Raw genomic sequence first — 20016 nt, forward strand, 5'->3', positions numbered from 1 at the left:
CAGGACGCCGAGGGCGGGTCCTCTGCGGGAAAGTGGGCGTGGTCTAGGGGGGAAATCACCCGAACGCACCGGAGGTCCGAGCCCGGGAAAACGCCCTCTGCGGTGAGGGAAAGGTGAGGGGCTGGGGCGTCCCAGATGGGGTCCTGGGAGGAGCGGTAGGAAGGGGCCCAGAGGGCTGGAAAACTGGGTTTCGGGGAGGATGGACTGGGCACCAGTATTTGTAGATCCTGGCAGAAGAGGAGGCTTCGGGGGGGCGGGGGGGGGCGGGGGGTGGTTCTGAACCTTCGGTTCTGGCGAAGGGGACTGAGATGCCGGATTCCTGAGTCTGAGCGAAGAGGCTGGGTGCTGGGAGCCAGGCCTCCTGGGTCTAAGGAAGGAGGAACTGGAGGTTCGGAATCCTGTGTCTCGGGAAACGAGACGCTTTGAGTCTTGACTCTTAGATGGCGGGGGGGGGGATGCTGGGGGCCCAGACTCCTGGGTCCAGGGGAGTAGGCGACTTGGGACAGACATCCACCCCTCTGCCCCCCACAGGCCACGTCGTCATGCCTTCCTCCGGGCCCCGCGCAGTCCTTCTGCTACCGCTGCTGCTGCTGCGCGCTGTTCTGGCGGTGCCCCTGGAGCGGGGGACGCCCCAGCAGGAGACCCCTGCGACCGAGAGCCCCGTGAGTGGCCCTGCCCTCCTCTCCAGCCAGGTGTTTGCAAGCGGTACTACAATTCCCGCGGATCCCCGTCGCCCCTGGGTGGATACTTCCCCCAGGGACGCAGCTTGAAGTTTGCCTGACATTCTTTGCAGTCGCCTGGGCTTTGACGTGGTGAAAAACTTGCGGGGGGGGGGGGGGGGGAGACTGCATATTTCTAAGTCCCTGGCCCTGAGGTGTGGGAAATCAGGTCCGATTTTAAGTGGCAAATCTGCATTACCCCCTACCTAAACCTCTGTTGTTTGAAGCCCCCCTGCTCTCAAGCAGGAATGGAGGGAAAAAAAGAACTACATTTCCCAGTAGCACCTGGGGCAGGTGATGTTAGCCAACTGAGGTGTTCTCAGTTCATGGAGCTCCTGGGAAGGGACGCGTAAACCGCCCATGTGTTAATTCCAACATGTGCTTATCAAATGCTAGGAAACCTTCTCTCTTAGGGAATTTGGAACTTTAAAGATCCTCAAGGCCAGTGCCCTGATTTGTGCCTGAATCCGCACATAGCACCTATCAGTAAAGAGCACGTTACTGTCTCTGGAACATATCATCCCGTGCTCCTGTGTGGCAGTCCAGACCTTGTGAGTTAGGCCTCTGCTTGGTGAAATCTTTGCAGGCCCAGAAGGGCACCTTTGACTTCCCTTTCTCTTCATTCATTGCACACGTTTCTTGAGCACCTCCTGTGGGCCAGATACAGTGCTAACACAAGCCCTGGGCCATCACAGACCAGGAAGACATTGGGCCTCCCCGAGAATGGACATCAGTGTGATAGTCAAGGAGGAAGGGTCACGAGCTGAAATCTGAAGTGCAGGGAACAACATTCCAGGCAGAGGGAACAGCCTGAGCAAAGGCTGTGTGGTAGGGAGAGCAGAGCAAGTAGAGGGGCATGGAGGTGGCCAGTGTGACCCGAGCAGAGCGAGCCTGGGGGTAGATTATTCAGAACCTCGGTTCATTTTATTTATTATTCTTAATGTTTATTTATTTTTGAGAGAGAGACAGAGCGCGAGTAGGGGAGGGGCAGAGAGAGAGGGAGACAGAATCCCAAGCAGGCTCCAGGCTCTGAGCTATCAGCACAGAGCCAGATGTGGGGCTCAAACCCGTGAATAGCAACACCATGACCTGAGCCGAAGTCAGAGGCTTAACCGACTGAGCCACCCAGGCACCCCAATGTTTATGTATTTTTAAGAGAGAGAGAGAGCGTACGTGTGAGTAGGGGAGTGGTGGTGGGGGGGAGAGGATCTGAAATGGGCTCTGCGCTGACAGCAGAGAGCCTGGTGTGGGGCTTGATCTCGCAAACGGTGAGATCATGACCTGAGCCGAAATCAAGTGTCAGGGGGCTCAACCGACTGAGTCACTCAGATGCCCCAATTTATTGCCTATTTTTAAAAAATGTTTATTCATTTATTTTGAGATGGGGGAAGGAGGGGCAGAGAGAGAGAATCCCAAGCAGGCTCCGTGGTGTTAGCACAGAGCCCAACCTGGGATCAATCCCACAAACTGTGGGATCATGACCTGAGCCGAAATCAAAAACCGGATGCTTAACCAACTGAGCCACCCAGTCACCCCGCCTAATTTTTTTTAATGTTTATTTATTTTTGAGAGAGCGAGAGCACGCAAGCGGGAGAGAGGCAGAGAGAGGGGGGGACAGAGGATCTGAAGCAGGCTCTGTGCTCACATCAGAGAGCCCCATGCCAGGCTCAGATTCACAAACCACGAGATCATGACCTGAGCCAAAGACAGAAGCTTAACCGACTGAGCCACCCAGGTGCCCCTTATTGCCTATTTTAAAACGGAAGAGTGAGGCCCAGGGAGAAGAGCGTGCTGGCCATCTACACGGGGCAGGTCTGGGTCCAGGAGCCTAGCGGTTTTTGTCTGTCTTGTTCAGTTGTTCAGTTATATCCCCTGTACCAGTGCCTGGCACACGGTAGGGGCTCGGTGAGCGCTTGATGAATGATGAATGAGGGTATATTTCACTTGCGAACAAATACTGGTGTGTCCACTCTAAGCACCCACTCCGTGCTCGGTGTTGGGGCTGGGTATCTACCCACGTGATTTTCACTTCGTCTCCACTGCAGGCGTGGGAAGAGAGGAGAGCCGTGGCCCCGAAGATCGGGCCGTTTGCCTGGGGTTACAGAGCAGATGGGGATCGGAACTGGGGTCGGCTGGCCCCAGAGCCTCTGTGCCACGGCGCAGGCCTGCCCCTTGCTCCAAGCAGGGTGTCTCTGGGTCCTTCAGCAGGTGCCCAGGGGAGCGGGGCCTGGGTCCTACCTGCAGGGAGGAGCCGGAGAAGGGTGAAGGCTGGGCTGCTATGTTCGTCCTTGTTGCCTTAGGACACAGGCCTCTACTACCATCGGTATCTCCAGGAAGTCATCAATGTGCTGGAGACAGATGGGCATTTCCGCGAGAAGCTGCAGGCTGCCAACGCCGAGGATATCAAGGTGCGGCTGGGCGCGAGCCAGGTTGGGCGGGGAAGAGGAGGAAGGGTGCACGCTCGGAGGACAGAGTCCAGGAACGGACTGGATTCTCTCAAGGGGCCACAGAACATGTGGTTAAGCATAGATGCAGCGGGCGCAGGCTCCGTTACACGCTGTGTGACCGCCCCTCGCGGTGCCTCGGTTTCCCCATCTGTAAAACCGAGGGTTATAACTAGCACCTGCATGACAGGGCTCGGGTTAGGATCACCCAAGGGTAAGACGCACAAAGGGCTGAGGCATGCGGGGTAGCGGTCCTCGGACCTGCCGTGTGAGTGCTGGTTCCCCGGAATGTTCAGTGTCGTGCGTTCTGCTCGGGAAGAATTCAAACCCTGGACATGTTGGGGGCACTAGCTAGCGCCACCTCTAGCTCACGGAAGGCCTCCCGAGGAGCGGGGGGCGCGAATTCATGAAACCGCGAGATCATGAGCTGAGCCGACGCCAAGAGTCGGACGCGTGACCGACTGAGCCACCCAGGCGCCTCTCCGCTCCAGTGTTGAGGTCCAGAGCAGGAAAAGGATGTGGGGAGACATGATCTGGTACCAGTCGCTGTTTGAGGGCCCTGGGACAAGTGGCGTCTCCGCCCGGGCCTCAGTTTACCCAGCTGTAAAATGAGGTTGTAGGCAGGATTAGGGGACAGACTCAGGGAGTCCAGCACAGGGCTTGACCCATAGTAGATGCTTCACTGGCTGAGGTTAATATGACTGTCACTGCTGCCTCTCGAGGGCCACGCCCCAGGCGGGCTGGAGAGACCGCGTGAGTCTCGAGTGACTGAGAAAGCGGGCTGAGCAATGACAGATGGTAGAGGGTGCTGGGGAGGCCTCAGGGAGGGCCAAGGCCAGTCTGACAAGAGAGAGATGGTTTCTAGAAAATGGATGCCCCCAAGTGAGGTATAAAGTCTCAGTGGGAAGGTCTGTGGTGTAGAGTTGCGGTGGGGGGATGGGGCGGTGGCATTTCAGACAGTGGGAACTGTGTGTACAAATGAAGTAGTCGGGGACGCCCGGGTGGCTCCGTCGGTGAAGCGTCCGACGTCAGCTCAAGTCACGATCTCAGGATTTATGGGTCCGAGCCCCACGTCGAGCTCTGTGCTGACAGCTCGGAGCCTGCGTGGGATTCTGGGTCTCCCTCCCTCTCTGCCCCTCTCCCCCAGTTGCACTCTGTCTCTCTCAATAAATTGAGATTTTATTGAGACAGGGATTCTGTCCTGTGGGCACTGGGGAGGCTTGGGGGCCTTGAGCGGAGAGGGGTGGGGTGGACTCTGGGAAACAGACATAATCTGCAGCGACAGTCGAGGGGGCTCAGGGAAGGCACCCTATTCAGGGGTGTGTTTGGAGGGGGGCAGGGAGTTAGTGGGGGGGGTTCTTTCCAAGGGAGGTGCCATCTGCTTTGAGGGTTTTTGTTTGTTTGTTTTTAAGTTTATTTATTTATTTGAGAGAGACAGAGACAGCGTGCGTGGGGGAGGGGCAGAGAGAGACGGCATAGAATCCGAAGCAGGCTCCAGGCCCTGAGCTGTCAGCACGGAGCCCGACGGGGGCCTCGAACTCACGAGTCATGAGTTCATAACCTGAGCTGAAGTCGGATGCTTCACCGACTGAGCCACCCAGGCGCCCCCCGCCCTTTGAATTGTGAAGAGCAGTGAGGATCTGCTTAGACTTGAAAAGTGGTGGCAGAAGAGAATCCTAGGCAGAGGGACCAACCAGCGTGTGCAAAGGCCAAGAGGTGGGAAGGAGCCTTGAGTGTAGGCGCCGATGCCCCGTTAGTGTTGCCGGAAGCAAGTGCGATTTGATGGATGACGGCAGATGGGGCTACAGAGGTGGGCATGGCCTCAAATGCCAGGCTGAGGGGTTGGGATTTTATGTCGGAGGCTCTGGGGGCAGGTATGGGTCTAGAAGCTTTCCAGGCATCCAAAAGCTGGTAGAAGGTTCCAGAGAGGGCAGAGAAAGGATGAGGCCGCACAGTGTGCCCCCTCCCAGGCTCCCAGCCTGACCAGTGTCTTGTCCCTATTCGGGCAGAGTGGAAAGCTGAGCCGGGAGCTGGACTTTGTCAGCCATCACGTCCGCACCAAGCTGGACGAGCTGAAGCGGCAAGAGGTGTCCCGGCTGCGGATGCTCCTCAAGGCCAAGATGGACGCCGAGCAGGAGCCCAGTAAGCAGGGGCAGGTAGGGTGGGATGGCCTCCCTGCTCCATAATACACATAGAAGAGGGATCGAGTATTCTTTCTAGAACATTCTACCGCTAACATAACTGCTTGGTGGGTTTATTTAGTTTTTTGTTTTTTTAATTTTTTTTTTTTTTAATGTTTTGTTTTTGGAGAGACAGAGAGAGACAGTGCATGAGCAGGGAAGTGGCAGAGAGAGAGGGAGACACAGAATCCGAAGCAGGCTCCTGGCTCTGAGCTGTCTATGCGGGGCTCGAACCCATGCATGCGCGATCATGACCTGAGGAGAAGTCGGACATTCAACAGACTGAGCCACCCGGGTTTTTTGGTTTTTTGTTTTCAGTCTTTTGGGTTTTTTTTTTAATTTTTATTTTAAAAAACCACGGTCATTCAAAATTTTGATGTAACTTCAAACTTCCAGAAAAAAAGTTGCAAGCATAGTGCGCAAAGTCCCTGAATACCCTTGACCTGGATTCTCCAGTTATTAGCTTTTGTTCTATTTGCCTTTCAGCGACATTCGCTAGTTCCTTGCAGACTGTATCTCTTTGTCCCCCCTTTTTCAGTGTGATTTTCCTCTGAACGGCCACATGGTCCTGCATACCCACAATGCAGTGATCAAAGTCGGGAAGTTTCAAAGGGTACACTGTATTTTTCCTTGCTCTGTTATTCTCTATCTCCCCAGCTGGCGTGATTCTAATTTGTAGGCATTTGTATCTGAGACTATATTTTATAGTCTAATGATTTGGTTGGAAAAAAGAAAGAAAAAAAAAACGTACCTGGAGGAGAGAGGCAGTTTTAGATTCCCAGATCCCACCCAATTTCTTTTTTTTTTTTTTTAAATGTTTATTTATTTATTTTTGAGAGAGAGAGAGAGAGTGCACAGGCAGGGGTGGAGCAGAGAGAGAGAGGGACACACAGAATCTGAAGCAGGCTCCAGGCTCTAAGCTGTCAGCGCAGAACCTGATGTGGGGCTCGAACTCACAAACCCTGAGATCGTGACCTGAGCCAAAATCAGATGCTTAACCAACAGCCACCCAGGCACCCCCCCACACACTATTTCTTTTAATAGCTTTATTGAAATATAACTCAGATGTCGTATAGTTTACCCAGTTAATAGGTACAATTCATTGGCTTTTAGTATATTCACAGGTATATACAACCATCACCCAAGTCAATTTTGGGACGTTGTAATCGCCCCCAAGAAGAAACCCCGAACTCCTCAGCTATCACCCCCCCACCCAGCCCCTGCAACCAGTAACCTACTTCCTGTCTCTCTGGATTCGCCTATTCCTGGACATTTCATATAAATGGAAACATGCCATCTGTGACCTTTTGCGCCCGGCTTCTTTCACTTAGCATAATGTTTTCAAGGTTCAGCCGAAACGTAGCATGTATCGGCCCTTTGTTCCTTTTTAGGGCCAAGTAATATTCCACGGTGTGCATAGACCACACCGGGGTTTCTCCATTCATCAGTTGATGGGCTCCTCGGTGGTTGCCCGCTTTGGCCATGACGGGCCGTGGTGTTATACTTCCCATAGCTTTGTGGTGTTCTGGTGCCGCTCGGACAGCTTCCCGCCTGTCGCTAAGTGTAAGAACGTGGCCCTTTTACGGAGGTTCACCCACGCCCCTCCTTTCGTTTCCTGACACCCCCGAGGCTCCCATGTTACGGGATGGGGATGGCGGGCATTGGCGGATGGCGCGGATGGCGTTGAGGGTCAACGGGACAACTGAACTTTGTTTTCATTTCTGTCTGCCTCCATTTATCCATCCTCCAAACATGCCTTGAGTCCTACCGTGTGCTGGGTACCAGGCGGGTCCCAGATCTCGAAGGTGACCCGACAGCCTCCTCCACACTAGGCACCCACGCCTTCTCCGTCCTTCGGTTTTATTTGTGTATTTTATTTGCTACTTAATGTAGTTAATTTCTTTATTTTCAGAGGCAGAGAGAGAGAGGGAGAGGGAGGGAAAGAGAGAGAATCTCAAGCAGGCCCTGTCGGCACAGAGCCCAACGCAGGGCTGAAACTCATGAACCGTGCGATCATGGCCTGAGTCGAAGTCAGATGTTTAACGACTGAGCCACCCAGGCGCCCCTGTCGTGCTGTTTTAATTAGTATAGTTTCAGAGTCCGATTTGCTCTCCAGGAAACCAGACGTCCCCTCGTCACAAATGGGAAAAAATCCCGCCTGTGAATTGGCGGCTTGTTGTGTCCCTCGCACTACTAACCCTAACCCTTCACCAGCTCGAGGCATCTCCAGAATCTGACCGCTTCTCACGTCCGTTGCCGCCCCTCGGGCCCTGCTTGGAGCCCCGTGGTCGCCTCCTCCCCGGCCCCCCTGCCGCCGCGCTGGCTTTTCTGTTTCCTGCACGGCAGCCAGTGGGGTGCTGCTAACACCCGTGTTGGTCTCCCGTGGCCACCGTAGCAGATTAGCACAACCAGTGGCTTCAAACGACACACACGGGTTTGGAGATCAGACTAAAATCAGTGTCACGGGGCAAAAATCGAGGCGTCTGCAGGGCTGCGCTGCTTCCAGAGGCTCTAGGGGAGAGCCTGCTGCCTTGCTTTGTCCAGCTGCTCCCGCGGCCTTCCTTGGCGGGTGGCCTCCTCTTCTATCTTCAGAGCCAGCCAGGCGTGTCGCATTTGTGTTCAGTCTTGCGGTCTTCTCCTGTGGTCGGGTCTGCCTCTGCCTCCCACGTATAGGGACCCTTATGATGCCATAGGGTCCCCTGGGTAGTTAGGGGTGGTCTCCCCGTCCCAAGATCCTTGATTTAATCCCGGCTGCAAAGTCCCTTTTGCCGTGTGACGTGCTCACAGGTTCTGGGATTAGGGCGTGGGCATCGTGGGGGCCGTTACCCAGCCCACCACGGCACCTAACCCAAGTCCTGTCCTTCCTCTGCTTAGAACCCACCATGGCTCCCCAGTGCTTGTAGGACCAAGCCCACAGCCATCCCTGCTCCTCTGCCCCTCCCTTCACAGGCGCCCTCTCCCCCATCCTCTCATGTCAGTGTTTTTTAGTTTTAACAACACACCCCGGGCACCTCTGGACCTTGGCTCCATGCATTTCCCTGTGCCGGAACATTGTTTCTCCGGGCTCTCTTTTTTTTTTTTTTTTTTTTATGTTTATTTTTGAGAGAGAGAAAGAGAGAAAGCATGGGAGGGGCAGAGAGCGAGGGAGAGAGAGAATCTCAAGCAGGCAGAGCACAGCGCAGAGCCTGATGCAGGGCTTGAACTCGCGAACCGTGAGATCGTGACCTGAGCCGAAATCAAGGGTCAGGACGCCCAACCGACTGAGCCACCCAGGCGCCTCAATACATGTTCGTTATTATTATGGTTATTGTTATTTTAAGCTGACTTCCTTTAGAGCACATCTAGCCCAGGATAGGGATTTTAAAAGCAAGAACGTTCCATGAGGTGTTCTTTTTGAGTTTTTGTTGTTGTTTTGTTTTTTTAATACCTCTCCCTCATCCAGATGTACAGTTGGATCACTTGAGCCTCCTGAAGCAGTTTGAACACCTGGACCCTCAGAATCAGCACACATTCGAGGCTCGGGACCTAGAGCTGCTGATCCAGACGGTAGCCGTGAAGGGGCCGACAGGCAGAGGACTGAAAGAGGCTTTGTGGAAGGGGAGCAGGGAAGGGAGCCTGGGACGTGAGCCCGCTCACCCCTGCCTGGTGTTCTGTGAGGCCGGTGGCTGCAGAGGGCCGGGTGGTGCCCAAAAGGCCTCCCCAGATTCTCTCTGGGAAAACAGATACAGGCAGGTGGGCTTGGCTCCATTCAGACCCGGATTCAAATCCCTCCTTGGCTCGTCCTTCCCCTATGACTTGTGAGGGTGGGGGGCGTGGGGCTGTCTCCTCTGTGTCCTTGTGGGAGGCAGAACAATGGCCCCCCGCACCAAAGACGTCACACCCTACACATCCTTTTTTTTTTTTTCTTTTTTCTTTTTTTTAATCTTTCTTTATTTTTGAAAGAGAGAGAGAACGTGAACAGGGGAGGGACAGAGAGTGAAGGAGACACACAATCCAAAGCAGGCTCCAGGCTCCGAGCTGTCAGCACAGAGCCTGACATGGGGCTCGAACCCACAAACTGTGGGGTCATGACCCGAGCTGAAGTCGCCCGACTGAGTCACCAGGTGCCCCTATTGTTCTTCCTTCCTTCCTTTCTTTCTTTCTTCTCCACACCCAGTGTGGGGCTTGAACTCACAGCCTTGAAATCAAAAGTCCTCCACTTTACCGGCGGAGCCAGCCAGGTACCCCTAAATGTGTATTGTTTTAAGGCTCCAAATTTATGATAATTTGCTACAGCAGGCACAGAAGTAATAGAGACCTTATCTGAGAAATGGGATCTCGAGCCCAGCCTCATGAGGAAGGCCAAGGGCCACGGGGTTGGGGAGTGGAAGGGGATGCCCAGACCTGCCCCCGCCTCTCCCCTCCTCGCCTTTCTTCTGCAAGTCCCCAACACCCCCAGTGCAAAGCCCCCACCCTCCTCCTGGCCTGAGCCCTGTTTTTCTGGCCTACTGGAGCTCCATCTAGTGGCCATGAAGATAATAGCAGCAGCCGTTTGAGTCCATGCAGCATTGGGCTCCGTCCCTGAGGGATGTTTTTGCCACATATTTCTAGAACATTCCAGAAACTGTCCATTTTCTCCAGGCCCCCAGTCATCTCCTAGTTTTAGTTCCCATCACTTCTCATCGCCAGTTCCTCACTGGGCTCTTGGCTTCTGCCTTCCAAGTTCACCAGCCAAACTTTTCAACCTAGCACTCTTGACATTTGGGGCTGGATAATTTTTGTTGTGGGAGAAGTCTTGTGCATTGTATGATGTTAACAAAAAATTTTTTTAATGCTTATATTTATTTTTGAGACAGAGAGAGAGAGAGAGACAGAGTGCAAGCAGGGGAGGGGCAGAGAGAGAGGGAGACACAGAATCCGAAGCAGGCTCCAGGCTCCGAGCTGTCAGCACTGAGCCCGATGCAGGGCTCAGACCCATGAACTGCGAGATCATGACCTGAGCCAAACTTGGACCCTCAACTGACTGAGCCACCTAGGCGCGCCCCCCCCCCCCCCCCCCCCGCCGTTGTATGATGTTTGGCTGCATCCCTGGTCTCTACCTACTAGGCACCTGTAGACCTACCCCCGTTGTGGCATCCAAAAATGCCCTCAGCCTTTGACAGTGGTGTCCTGTGGGCCAGTCTCCCCCGGTTGAGAACCCTGCAGTGCTCTGTTCCCCACATAACAGCTGTGTTAGTTTCCTGCGCTGCCCACGAATAAATTACCGCAAACTTAGTAGCTGAAAACAACTTGAAATTTTCATCTTATAGTATAGATCAGAAGCCAGGAAGGACCTTATCGGGTGTGTTAGTTTGCTGTGGCTGTCGTAACAAATTGCCACAGACTCAGGGGCTTAAAGCAGCAGAAATGTAGGGCACCTGGCTGGCTCAGTCCTTAGAACATGCGACTCTTGATCTGGGAGTCGTGAGTTCTCGAGTCCTACGTTGGGTGTAGAGATGACTTAAAATTTTTTTAAAAATTAAAAAACGACAAAGATGTATCCTCTCTCAGTTCTGGAGGTCAGAAGTCCAAAATCAGTATCCCTGAGCTAAAACCTTGTTTTTGGCGGAGCTATTCTCTTTAAAGGCTCTAGGGGGAAACCTATTCCTTGCCTCTTCCAGCTGTTGGAAGCTACCAGCACTCTTCAGCTTGTAGACAAATCATTCCAGCCTCTGTCTCCATTGTCACATGGCATTCTCCCTGTGTCTCTGCATCTTCTCTGTGCCCTTCTTATAAAGGCACCAATCATTTGGATTTAGAGCCAACACCCGTCTGGTAGGACCTCATTGTAACTAATTACATCTACAAAGTCCTATTTCCAAATAAGCTCACATTCCGGCATTCTGGGTAGACATGAATTTGGGGGGTGGGGGGATACTATTCAACCCAGTGTGGTATCGCTATCTCCATCTTACAGAGGAGGAGACAGGCACAGAGAGGCTAAGTAACTTGCCCAAGATCACACAGCCTAGTGGAATTTGTTCACACACCAGAGCCTGGATTTGAACCCTGGGCAAAACAATTGGAGACCCAGGGTTCATTACCATTTAGCTGTGCTGCTCTCCATAGTCTGCCTCGTATGTTGTTCCTTATTGCTTATTCCTCCAAGATCTTTCTTTTCTTTTCTTTTTTTAGTGTCTGTTTATTTTTGAGAGGGAAGGGCAGAGAGAGAGAGGGAGACCCAGAATCCGAAGCAGGCTCCAGGCCCCGAGCTGTCAACACAGAGCCCGATGCGGGGCTTGAACCCATGACCCGTGAGATCATGACCTGAGCCGAAGTCAGACACTCAACTGACTGAGCTACCCAGGCGCCCCTTTCTTTATTTTATTTTTAAGTGCTCTCTATACCCAATGTGGGGCTTGAACTCACAACCCCCAGGTCAAGAGTCACGCGCTCCACCTATGGAGCCAGCCAGGTGCCCTGTTCCTCCGAGATCTTGAGATTGTGGAGGACTTGAAAGAGGTGGGTTAAAGTTATTATTGTCTAGGAGTGCTTGGCTGTCTCAATCAGAAGAGTGTGTGACTCTTGATCTTGGGGTCGTGAGTTCGAGCCCTGTGCTGGGTGTAGAGATTACTTAAATAAACTTAAAAAAACAATCATTCTTGTGTAACCATCCTAATCTCTTTTGAACAAATAGAGGTGGCTAGGTTATGAGGCAAGAGTGGGTCATAGAGATCAAGAACTGAGCTCAGGACATGGAACTCAGGACTGGATGGAGGTCGGGGCGGCCCTTGCCCAGGTTCAATTCCTTGCTGAGGGCTTGGAATTTGGAGGTTGAAATTTAGGGCCTGTGTCCGGCAGTGAGATGAGAATGACCGTCTGCCTTTCCCCAGGCTACCCGAGACCTTGCCCAGTATGATGCAGCCCATCACGAAGAGTTCAAACGCTACGAGATGCTCAAGGAACATGAGAGACGCCGTTATCTGGAGTCACTGGGAGAGGAACAGCGAAAGGAGGCAGAGAGGAAGCTGGAAGAGCAACAGCGCCGGCACCGAGAGCATCCCAAAGTCAATGTACCTGTAAGGACCCCCTTTTGTGCCCACCCCACAGCCGAGTTCAACTCTCCAAGCGCCGTAAGATGAACAAGTAGCTAAAGAACTACAATTCCCAGCAGGCCCCGAGGCCAAAAGCCCGATTAAACATGCCCAGTCACTCCAGGGGCTGCTGGGCATTGTAGTTTTAGGGAGTTTTTTTTTTTTTTTTGGCTTTCTTGCTTGAAGAAAATGACATTTGAGGGATGGGGGGGGGGGGGGACCCAGACTTCTTGCTCATGAGCCCCTGGCTCTCCCTTCCACAGGGCAGCCAAGCCCAGTTGAAGGAGGTATGGGAGGAGCTGGATGGATTGGACCCCAACAGGTTTAACCCCAAGACCTTCTTCATATTGCATGGTAAGGTGGGGAGGGAGCCCCAAGACCCAGGCTGAACCCTGAGCCTCTGGCCTTTCTGGGGCCTGAATACTAAGGAGGCAGCTCCGACACTGGGGCTTAGGCAGGCCAAAGAGACCTGAGCCCGTCTCTCCTGCTGGTCTAGAAGGCTGCACCCCTCCCCATTGCTAGAATCTTCCATAGAAGAGCTAGGCCTCTTTTCTGGGATACACCAGACTTCTCTGTCCTCGGGACTGGCTGATGTCCACCAAGTAAGCAATTCAGGCTTGGCTAGGCCTGGGTCCCCCCTTCCCACAGCAGCCCAGAAGCCCCAGTCCCCGCCAGGAACCCTATTGCCAACAGTGGGCCGTTCCCTAATTAAACAGGCCTCCAGGGACCTGGGAAGCACCTTCCCCATGGTGGTTTAAAGGCACTTTCCCCTTCATTCTCTTCCCATCTAGAAACATAGCTTGGGGTTGCCAGGCCACCTCAGATGTGCCTAGGACCCTGTCCCAGAGGCTGCAGGTGGTCAGCAGGGCTTAACAGGGCACGGCTGATTCATTCGGCAGACGTTTACTAAGCTCCCTCTAAAGACCCAGCTTCACGGAGACCCCATGGATACTACTGCGAACAAAACGAAGGTTCCCCCCCTCTCACAGAGCCGGGGATCAGGCAAATAGATCACACCGTATTCCAGTGAATCTGAGAAACCAGGGAGTGTGAGATACTCTAGAATTTGTACATAAGCTGCCCATTAAAGGGCCTGGAGCGTGTAGTGCCCCATCTGGCTGCTGAGCTGTTGCAATGACCGAGGAACTGAATTTCTCATTGTATGTGATTGTTATTCATTTAAATTTCACGTGTCCCCGTGGCTACTCTATTGGGCGGTGCAGCTCCAGAGAGTTGACGTTTGAACTTAGACTTCAGTGAACCGAGGTTGAGCCTTGCAGACATTTGGCGGGGAGAGTGTTCTAGGTGGCGGGAACAGCAGACACCCAGGGAAGAGTGAACGTGGGTCTCCAAGGTAACAGCCAGCTTGCTCCAAGCCTTCCAGCTGGGTTAAGGAATCTGGATTTTATCCTCTCTGAGATCGGACACCGCAAAAGGGTGTTGAGCAGAGGACTGACACCATCTGCCTTAAGGGTTGACAGAGTCCAGCTGGCGGGGTCAGGGCCAAAGCCAGGAGAAGGCTGGAGATGCTGGTGGCTGCATCATGGGGAGTAGGGAAGAATGGTTGGAGTCTGGATTTATCTGGAAGGTCAAGCTGGTGGGATTCACAGATGGACTGGATGAGGAGTATGAATGAGCAAGAGTCAAGGGTGACTCCAAGGTATTTGGCCCTAGCAACTGGAAGGATGGATGGGGAAGAGCAAGCATATTTGGCAGGGGAAGTTGGGAACCGTGTCCGTTCAGGTCAAATTGGAGATGTCGATTGGACAGTCACGTGGAGATGAGAGTTGGGAGTCAGATATTCAGGTGTGGAAGCAGCTCGTGGATGGCACTGGAAGCCCAGGGATTGGAGGAACCCATCTAAAGAAGCGCTGGCCAATCAAACTATTTTTGTAACGATGGAGAATGTCCCGTCCCATCCAATATGGCAGCCACCAGCTACGTGTGGCTACTGAATGCTTGACGTGTAACAAGTGGGACTGATAAACTGAAATTTTTATCTTAATCAATTTAAATTCAGGGGCGCCTTGGGTGGCTCAGTCGGTTGAGCCTCTGACTCTTGATCTCAGCTCAGGTCTTGATCTCAGGGTCGTGAGTTCAAGCCCTGCATTGGACTCCGTGCTGGGCATGAAGCCTACTTTTGGACTTGAAGCTTAGTTAGACAAGAGGTCCCAGGACTGAGCCCTGGGGTGCGCCAATATGTAGCATTCAGGAGGAGGACGGAGCCAATGAAGGAGAACGAGGGGCATCTGGAGAAAAGCGTTTGATGTTCTAGAGGCCAAGGGCAGAAAGTCCAGTAAAATGTGAGTTAAAAATTGACCATTGGCGAGGCACCTGGCTGGCTCAGTCGGTGGAGCGTGCAACTCTTGATCTCAGGGTTTAAGCTTGAGCCCCACGTTGGGTGTAACGATTGCTTAAAAATAAAATCTTAAAAAAAAAAATTAAGCGCCGGATTTGCAAGGTCAGGGTTCTTGGCCATCTCTGAAGGACCAGGGTGGGTGCTGATCTGAGTAAGCAGAGGAGGGGAGACAGTGAACACGGCCCACGTGGCTGAGAAGCCGGGAGCCCTGGAGCTGTACACGCGGAGAGGCAGGTAGGGGTTCCTCTGGCCTGGTTCTCTGGGAGGCAGAGGCCTCTGACACCCTGGATCCTGGGCAAGGGGGTTGATCCTGTGCCCAGATCTCCAGGCGTTAGGGATCAAGTTGTCTTGTGTGACAACTGCCCCGAGAACAGTCCTGGTGAAGCCCACATTCATGTACTCCATTCCTGGGACCCTGGTTGGTAGGGAACTGGCTGACCAAGCAATGAGCCAATGGGGTGCTGAAGCTGGAAGGACATCACTGTGTCGTTGGAGACCCAGGGACACCTGACCTCTGAACACGGAGCCCACACCAACCCCAAATTCCTTCTCTAGCCCCACCTGTACCCACCCTGTGCGCAGTCCCCCAAGATCCTTTGTTGTCTCCCCCTCAGATATCAACAGTGATGGTGTCCTGGATGAGCAGGAGCTGGAGGCCCTCTTCACCAAGGAGGTGAGCATCTTGGAAGCCATGGGTGCAGAAGATGCCCAGTCAGCCTTGCGTCCCCTCGGGTCCCCCTGGAGGTGAATTCAGGGGAAGCGACAACTCCCAGCAGCCCCCGCGGCAAAAAGAGGCTGCCGCGCGCGTGGCCGGGTGCCCCGAGGGCTGCTGGAAGTTGAAGTTGCCTGTCTGTGTGCGTGAGGAGGTGGAGTGGCCAAGGAAAGAGGTTGTCCTGGACCCCTCAGTATGTCCTGCCTGTCACTTGACCCTGCAGCTGGAGAAGGTGTATGACCCAAAGAATGAAGAAGATGACATGAGGGAAATGGAGGAGGAGCGGCTTCGCATGAGGGAGCACGTGATGAAGAACGTGAGAGGAGGGGGCCGGGGCCATGGATGGGGCGGGAGGGCGCAGGGCCGGAGGGAGGCCCAGCTCTGTCACCCTGGTTCCGTAGGTGGACACCAACCAGGACCGCCTCGTGACCCTGGAGGAGTTCCTCGCATCCACCCAGAGGAAGGAATTCGGGGACACCGGGGAAGGCTGGGAGGTGAGGACCTGAGGAACTCTCTGGGTCCTGAATACCTCTGGCCCCCGGCCCTGACCCTTCTCTGGCCACTCCTCTTACTGTCTGGGCCTCTGCTCGCCTACCATGGGTCTCTGCCTCCTTCTGCCTCTGGGTTGTCTCAGTGCCCCCTCTAGGTCTCTGTTCCCCCCACTTCTCTGGGTCTTTATCCCCCTCTCCGGCTTGCACTCAGTCTCCATCCCCACGCGTGGCCCAGGCCTCCCAGCCTTGCCCAAACCTCCTGTTAGTGGCGCCGTCTCGCACGTGAGTGGGCCAAGGCCGGCATGGCCCTGCTGATGGCCCCTGTCCCCTCTCCGGCAGACAGTGGAGATGCACCCTGCCTACACAGAGGAGGAACTAAGGCGTTTTGAGGAGGAGCTGGCCGCCCGGGAGGCAGAGCTGAATGCCAAGGCTCAGCGCCTCAGCCAGGAGACAGAGGCTCTAGGGCGCTCCCAGGGCCGCCTGGAGGCCCAGAAGAGAGAGCTGCAGCAGGTGACCGGGCCAGGGAGGCTGGGCCCATCCTCTGAGTCTGGTGGCCTTTATCCGTATGTGTTCAGAGGCTGGGAAGGCCTGTGGCTCCCGTGTTGATCACTGGTAGAGCCTCAGGTGGTGACCGCCATCTTGAGTAAGGGCAGACGTCGTCCCCATCCCTGACAGCTCTGTGGCTGCCATACTGGATAAGGGCAGTGGGGCTGTAAGCAGGAAGGGAGGAGGAAGAGGCCAAGAACAGAGGAGGAGGTTAGACTCAGCCAGGGTTCAGGGAAGGCTTCCCTGTCCCAGCGTCTGACCCGAGCCCTGCCAGAGGAGGGAGAACTGGGTCTTTTTAACTGTTATGAAGCTCAACTCTCAGAGAAAAAAAAAAAAAAGATGCCCATAGAGAAGGGGCTGGTTCACCACTTAGCAAGCTGCCGCCTTACCCTCTAGCCTGTGCGATCTCCCCCACCCCTTGCAGGCCGTTCTGCAAATGGAACAAAGGAAACAGCAGCAGCAAAGCCAGAACGGCCCAGCCCCTGGCCCTGAGGGACAGCTCAAGTTCAGCCAGGACACAGGTGCTCTGGTGGGCCCCGGGGCGCACGGGGCGGGAGCCAGTCGGTGTCCCCGGGAGAAAGACACTGGGATGTCTACCGCCACCATTTCCTCCCTCCATTTCCAGATGATGCTCCTGTCCCAGCGCCGGCCGGTGACCAGAAGGATGTAGACCCTTCAGAAAAGAAGGTTCCCGATCAGCCCCCGGAGCTGCCCCGGTTGGATACCCAGCACCTGTGATCCTCCTGGGACTCCTCCCCACCCCCCACCCCACCCCCCAAGACACTCTGGGTTCCTACTGAGGCAGCTGATGCGAGGGAGATGAGGAGTCTCAGTCCACCCCCTCTGGGGCCAGCAATATGCCGGTGGCCTACTGGGGGAGGGGAGGGGAGGGTGGCACGTGACACGATGCCTCCTGAGCCGCGTCTCTCAGCGTGTTTCACCTCCTCCTTCACAGCCTCCCAGTCTGCGGCCCCTTCTTGCCCATCCCCTCCAAGGACCTACCTTCTCAGCTCTGCCCGGGGCCCTCACTGGGTCACCCCAACTTAGAGAAGCCCCCTCCCTCCCGGGAAGGGTCTGCTTCGTGCCTGCCTCCCTAGATGGTAAGGCCTCAGCTGCCCAGGTTGTGGCCACTCTGGCTGGCACCCTGCGTCCCCACAGCTGCTGGAATTCTGCCTGCCGCCCAGTTTGGGTGGTCCCTCGAGAGATTTCCCTCCCTTCTGTGGGACCACCGATGCCTCAAAGGCGGGGTCTTCCCCTGGACTGGGTGTGAAGGCCAGCAGAGTCCTGAGCAGGGCTGATTAGCTCTGATAACTAGCAACCCTGGCTTCCAGCCACCTCCGCCTCCACCCTGGCTGCTTGGCTCCTCGCCCCTTCCCCCCACAGCCCCAGAAGGGTCCTGGAGCCAACTCTGCCCCAGGATCAGGTTCCAGCCCCTCGGCCTCATGTGGGAGGCCTCGCCCCCTCCCCCCCGTTTTCTGGCCTTATCTCCTACAGCTCCCAGTTCTGCTCTATCCTCCGGTTCCATCCAAATACACTTTCTGGAACAATGTATGCCTCTGTGTCTTTGCATATACTGTTCCCTCTGAAGGCCCATCCCCAATTCACCTGCTAAAGTCTTCCTCATTGTTTTTTTTTAAGTCATTTTATTTTACTTTTTAACTTTTTTTTAAACGTTTATTTATTATTGAGAGGTAGAGAGAGACAGAGCGCGAGCAGGGGAGGGGCAGAGAAAGAGGGAGACACAGAATCCGAAGCGGGCTCCAGGCTCCGAGCTGTCGGCACAGAGTCCGACACAGGGCTCGAACTCGCAAACCGTGAGGTCATGACCTGAGCTGAAGTCGGACGCTTAACCGACTGAGCCACCCGGACACCCCTGTTTTATTTTATTTTTAAAGTTCGTTTATTTTTGAGAAACAGAGAGCACAAGGCAGGGAGGGGCAGAGAGAGAGGAGGCAGAGAATCCCAAGCAGGCTCCCTGCGGTCAGTGCAGAGCCCGATGTGGGGCTCGAACTCCCAAACCGTGACATCATGACCTGAGCGGAAACCGAGAGTCAGATGCTTAACCCGCTAAGCCACGCAGGTGCCTCAAGTCTTCCTCATTCTTTAAAATTCAATTCAAGCATAATATCTGAGCGGCCACATCCTGGCATCTTTTTGTCCCCTCCTGATGTGTCCAGTGTGAACACACACACACACACATACACACACACACACCTTTCAGCAGGATCTCAGCCACAAGGCCCGCAAAGCTTAGAAAAGGGGAGCCTGGATGGCACAGTCCGTTAAGCGTCTGACTCTTGGTCTTGGCTCAGGTCATGATCTCACCATTTGTGAGTTCGAGCCCCACATCGGGCTCTGCACTGAGCCTAGGGAAAGTATTATCTCCCAACACAAGACGTCCCAAGGTAGGGTGGCTCCGGGGCCTGCAGGGAACCACGTTCTCCCAATGTCCTAGTTCCGCTGTAGTAGATGTGGGGCTCCACTCCTCTTGTGCAGAATCCGAAGACGCAGAATCCAAAGGAGGCTCCGGGCTGCGGCCTCCGAGCTGCCAGGGCAGCGCCTCAGGCCGGGCTCGAACCCACAAGCTGTGAGCTCATGACCTGAGCCCAAACCAAGAGTCAGACACTTAACCGACGGAGCCCTTCCGGGAGCCCCCGTTATAAATAGCAGTTCATTTCCTCTTCGTAAAAACCCTGCGAGGTAATTACCCTCATCAACCTGATTCTACAGATGAAGCTAATAAGAGAAAGCCAAGTGGCTTGCCTGGGATCCCACAGGCTGGTCCACTGACCAGGGCTGGGATTGGAACGCTGGCAGGCTGGATCCAAAGTTCATGTTCTGAAGTATCATGTTAAGTTCTCTTGGGCACTGAATCTGTGCTTAAAAAAAAAAAAAAAAAAAAAAAAAAAATCTGGTGAATAAGTGAGTTAATGAGGGGTGTCTGGCTGGCTCAATCAGAGCATGGAACTCTTGATCTCAGGATCGTGAGTTCAAGCCCCATGTTGGGCACAGATCACTTTAAAAAAAAAATTTTTTTTTTTTAAGGAGTTAATGAATAGAGGCGCCTGGGTGGCTCAGTCTGTTAAGCGTCTGACTTTGGCTCAGGTCATGATCTCACGGTTCATGGGTTTGAGCCCCAGGTCAGGCTCTGGGCTGACAGCTCGGAGCCTGGAGCCTGCTTCGGATTCTGTGACTCCCTCTCTCTCTGCCCCTCCCCTGCTCACGCTCTGTCTCTCTCTCTCTCTCTCAAAAAAATAAAATAAATAAATAAAATATTAAAAATTTTTTGGGGGCGCCTGGGTGGCTCAGTGGGTTGAGCGGCCGACTTCGGCTCAGGTCATGATCTCACGTCCGTGAGTTCGAGCCCCGCATCGGGCTCTGGGCTGACAGCTCAGAGCCTGGAGCCTGCTTCGGATTCTGTGACTCCCTCTCTGTCTGCCCCGCCCCTGCTCACGCTCTGTCTCTCTCTCTCTCTCTCTCTCTCAAAATAAATAAATAAATTAATTAAATATT

General features: G+C 54.2%; 1 protein-coding gene across 2 annotated transcripts; it reads left to right on the forward strand.

Moving 5' to 3' along the window:
* The first annotated feature begins 5 nt into the window (after nt 1-5).
* On the forward strand, nt 6-18054 carry NUCB1 (nucleobindin 1). 2 transcript variants are annotated; one of them, XM_047834590.1, is made up of 13 exons: nt 6-113; nt 532-692; nt 3020-3127; nt 5173-5305; nt 8786-8889; nt 12195-12380; nt 12659-12749; nt 15369-15427; nt 15690-15782; nt 15868-15960; nt 16297-16467; nt 16928-17024; nt 17129-18054. In XM_047834590.1, exons 2-13 carry the CDS (start codon nt 543-545, stop codon nt 17239-17241), a joined length of 1398 nt encoding a protein of 465 aa, XP_047690546.1. In that variant the 5' UTR covers nt 6-113; nt 532-542; the 3' UTR covers nt 17242-18054. The 2 variants fall into 2 exon arrangements, with proteins under 2 accessions (XP_047690546.1, XP_047690547.1); XM_047834591.1 differs by having other exon boundaries at nt 7-113; nt 532-662.
* Nucleotides 18055-20016: the final 1962 nt, after the last annotated feature.

This window comes from Prionailurus viverrinus, chromosome E2 (genome assembly GCF_022837055.1).
Source record: "Prionailurus viverrinus isolate Anna chromosome E2, UM_Priviv_1.0, whole genome shotgun sequence".
Classification (NCBI taxonomy): Eukaryota; Metazoa; Chordata; class Mammalia; order Carnivora; family Felidae; genus Prionailurus; species Prionailurus viverrinus.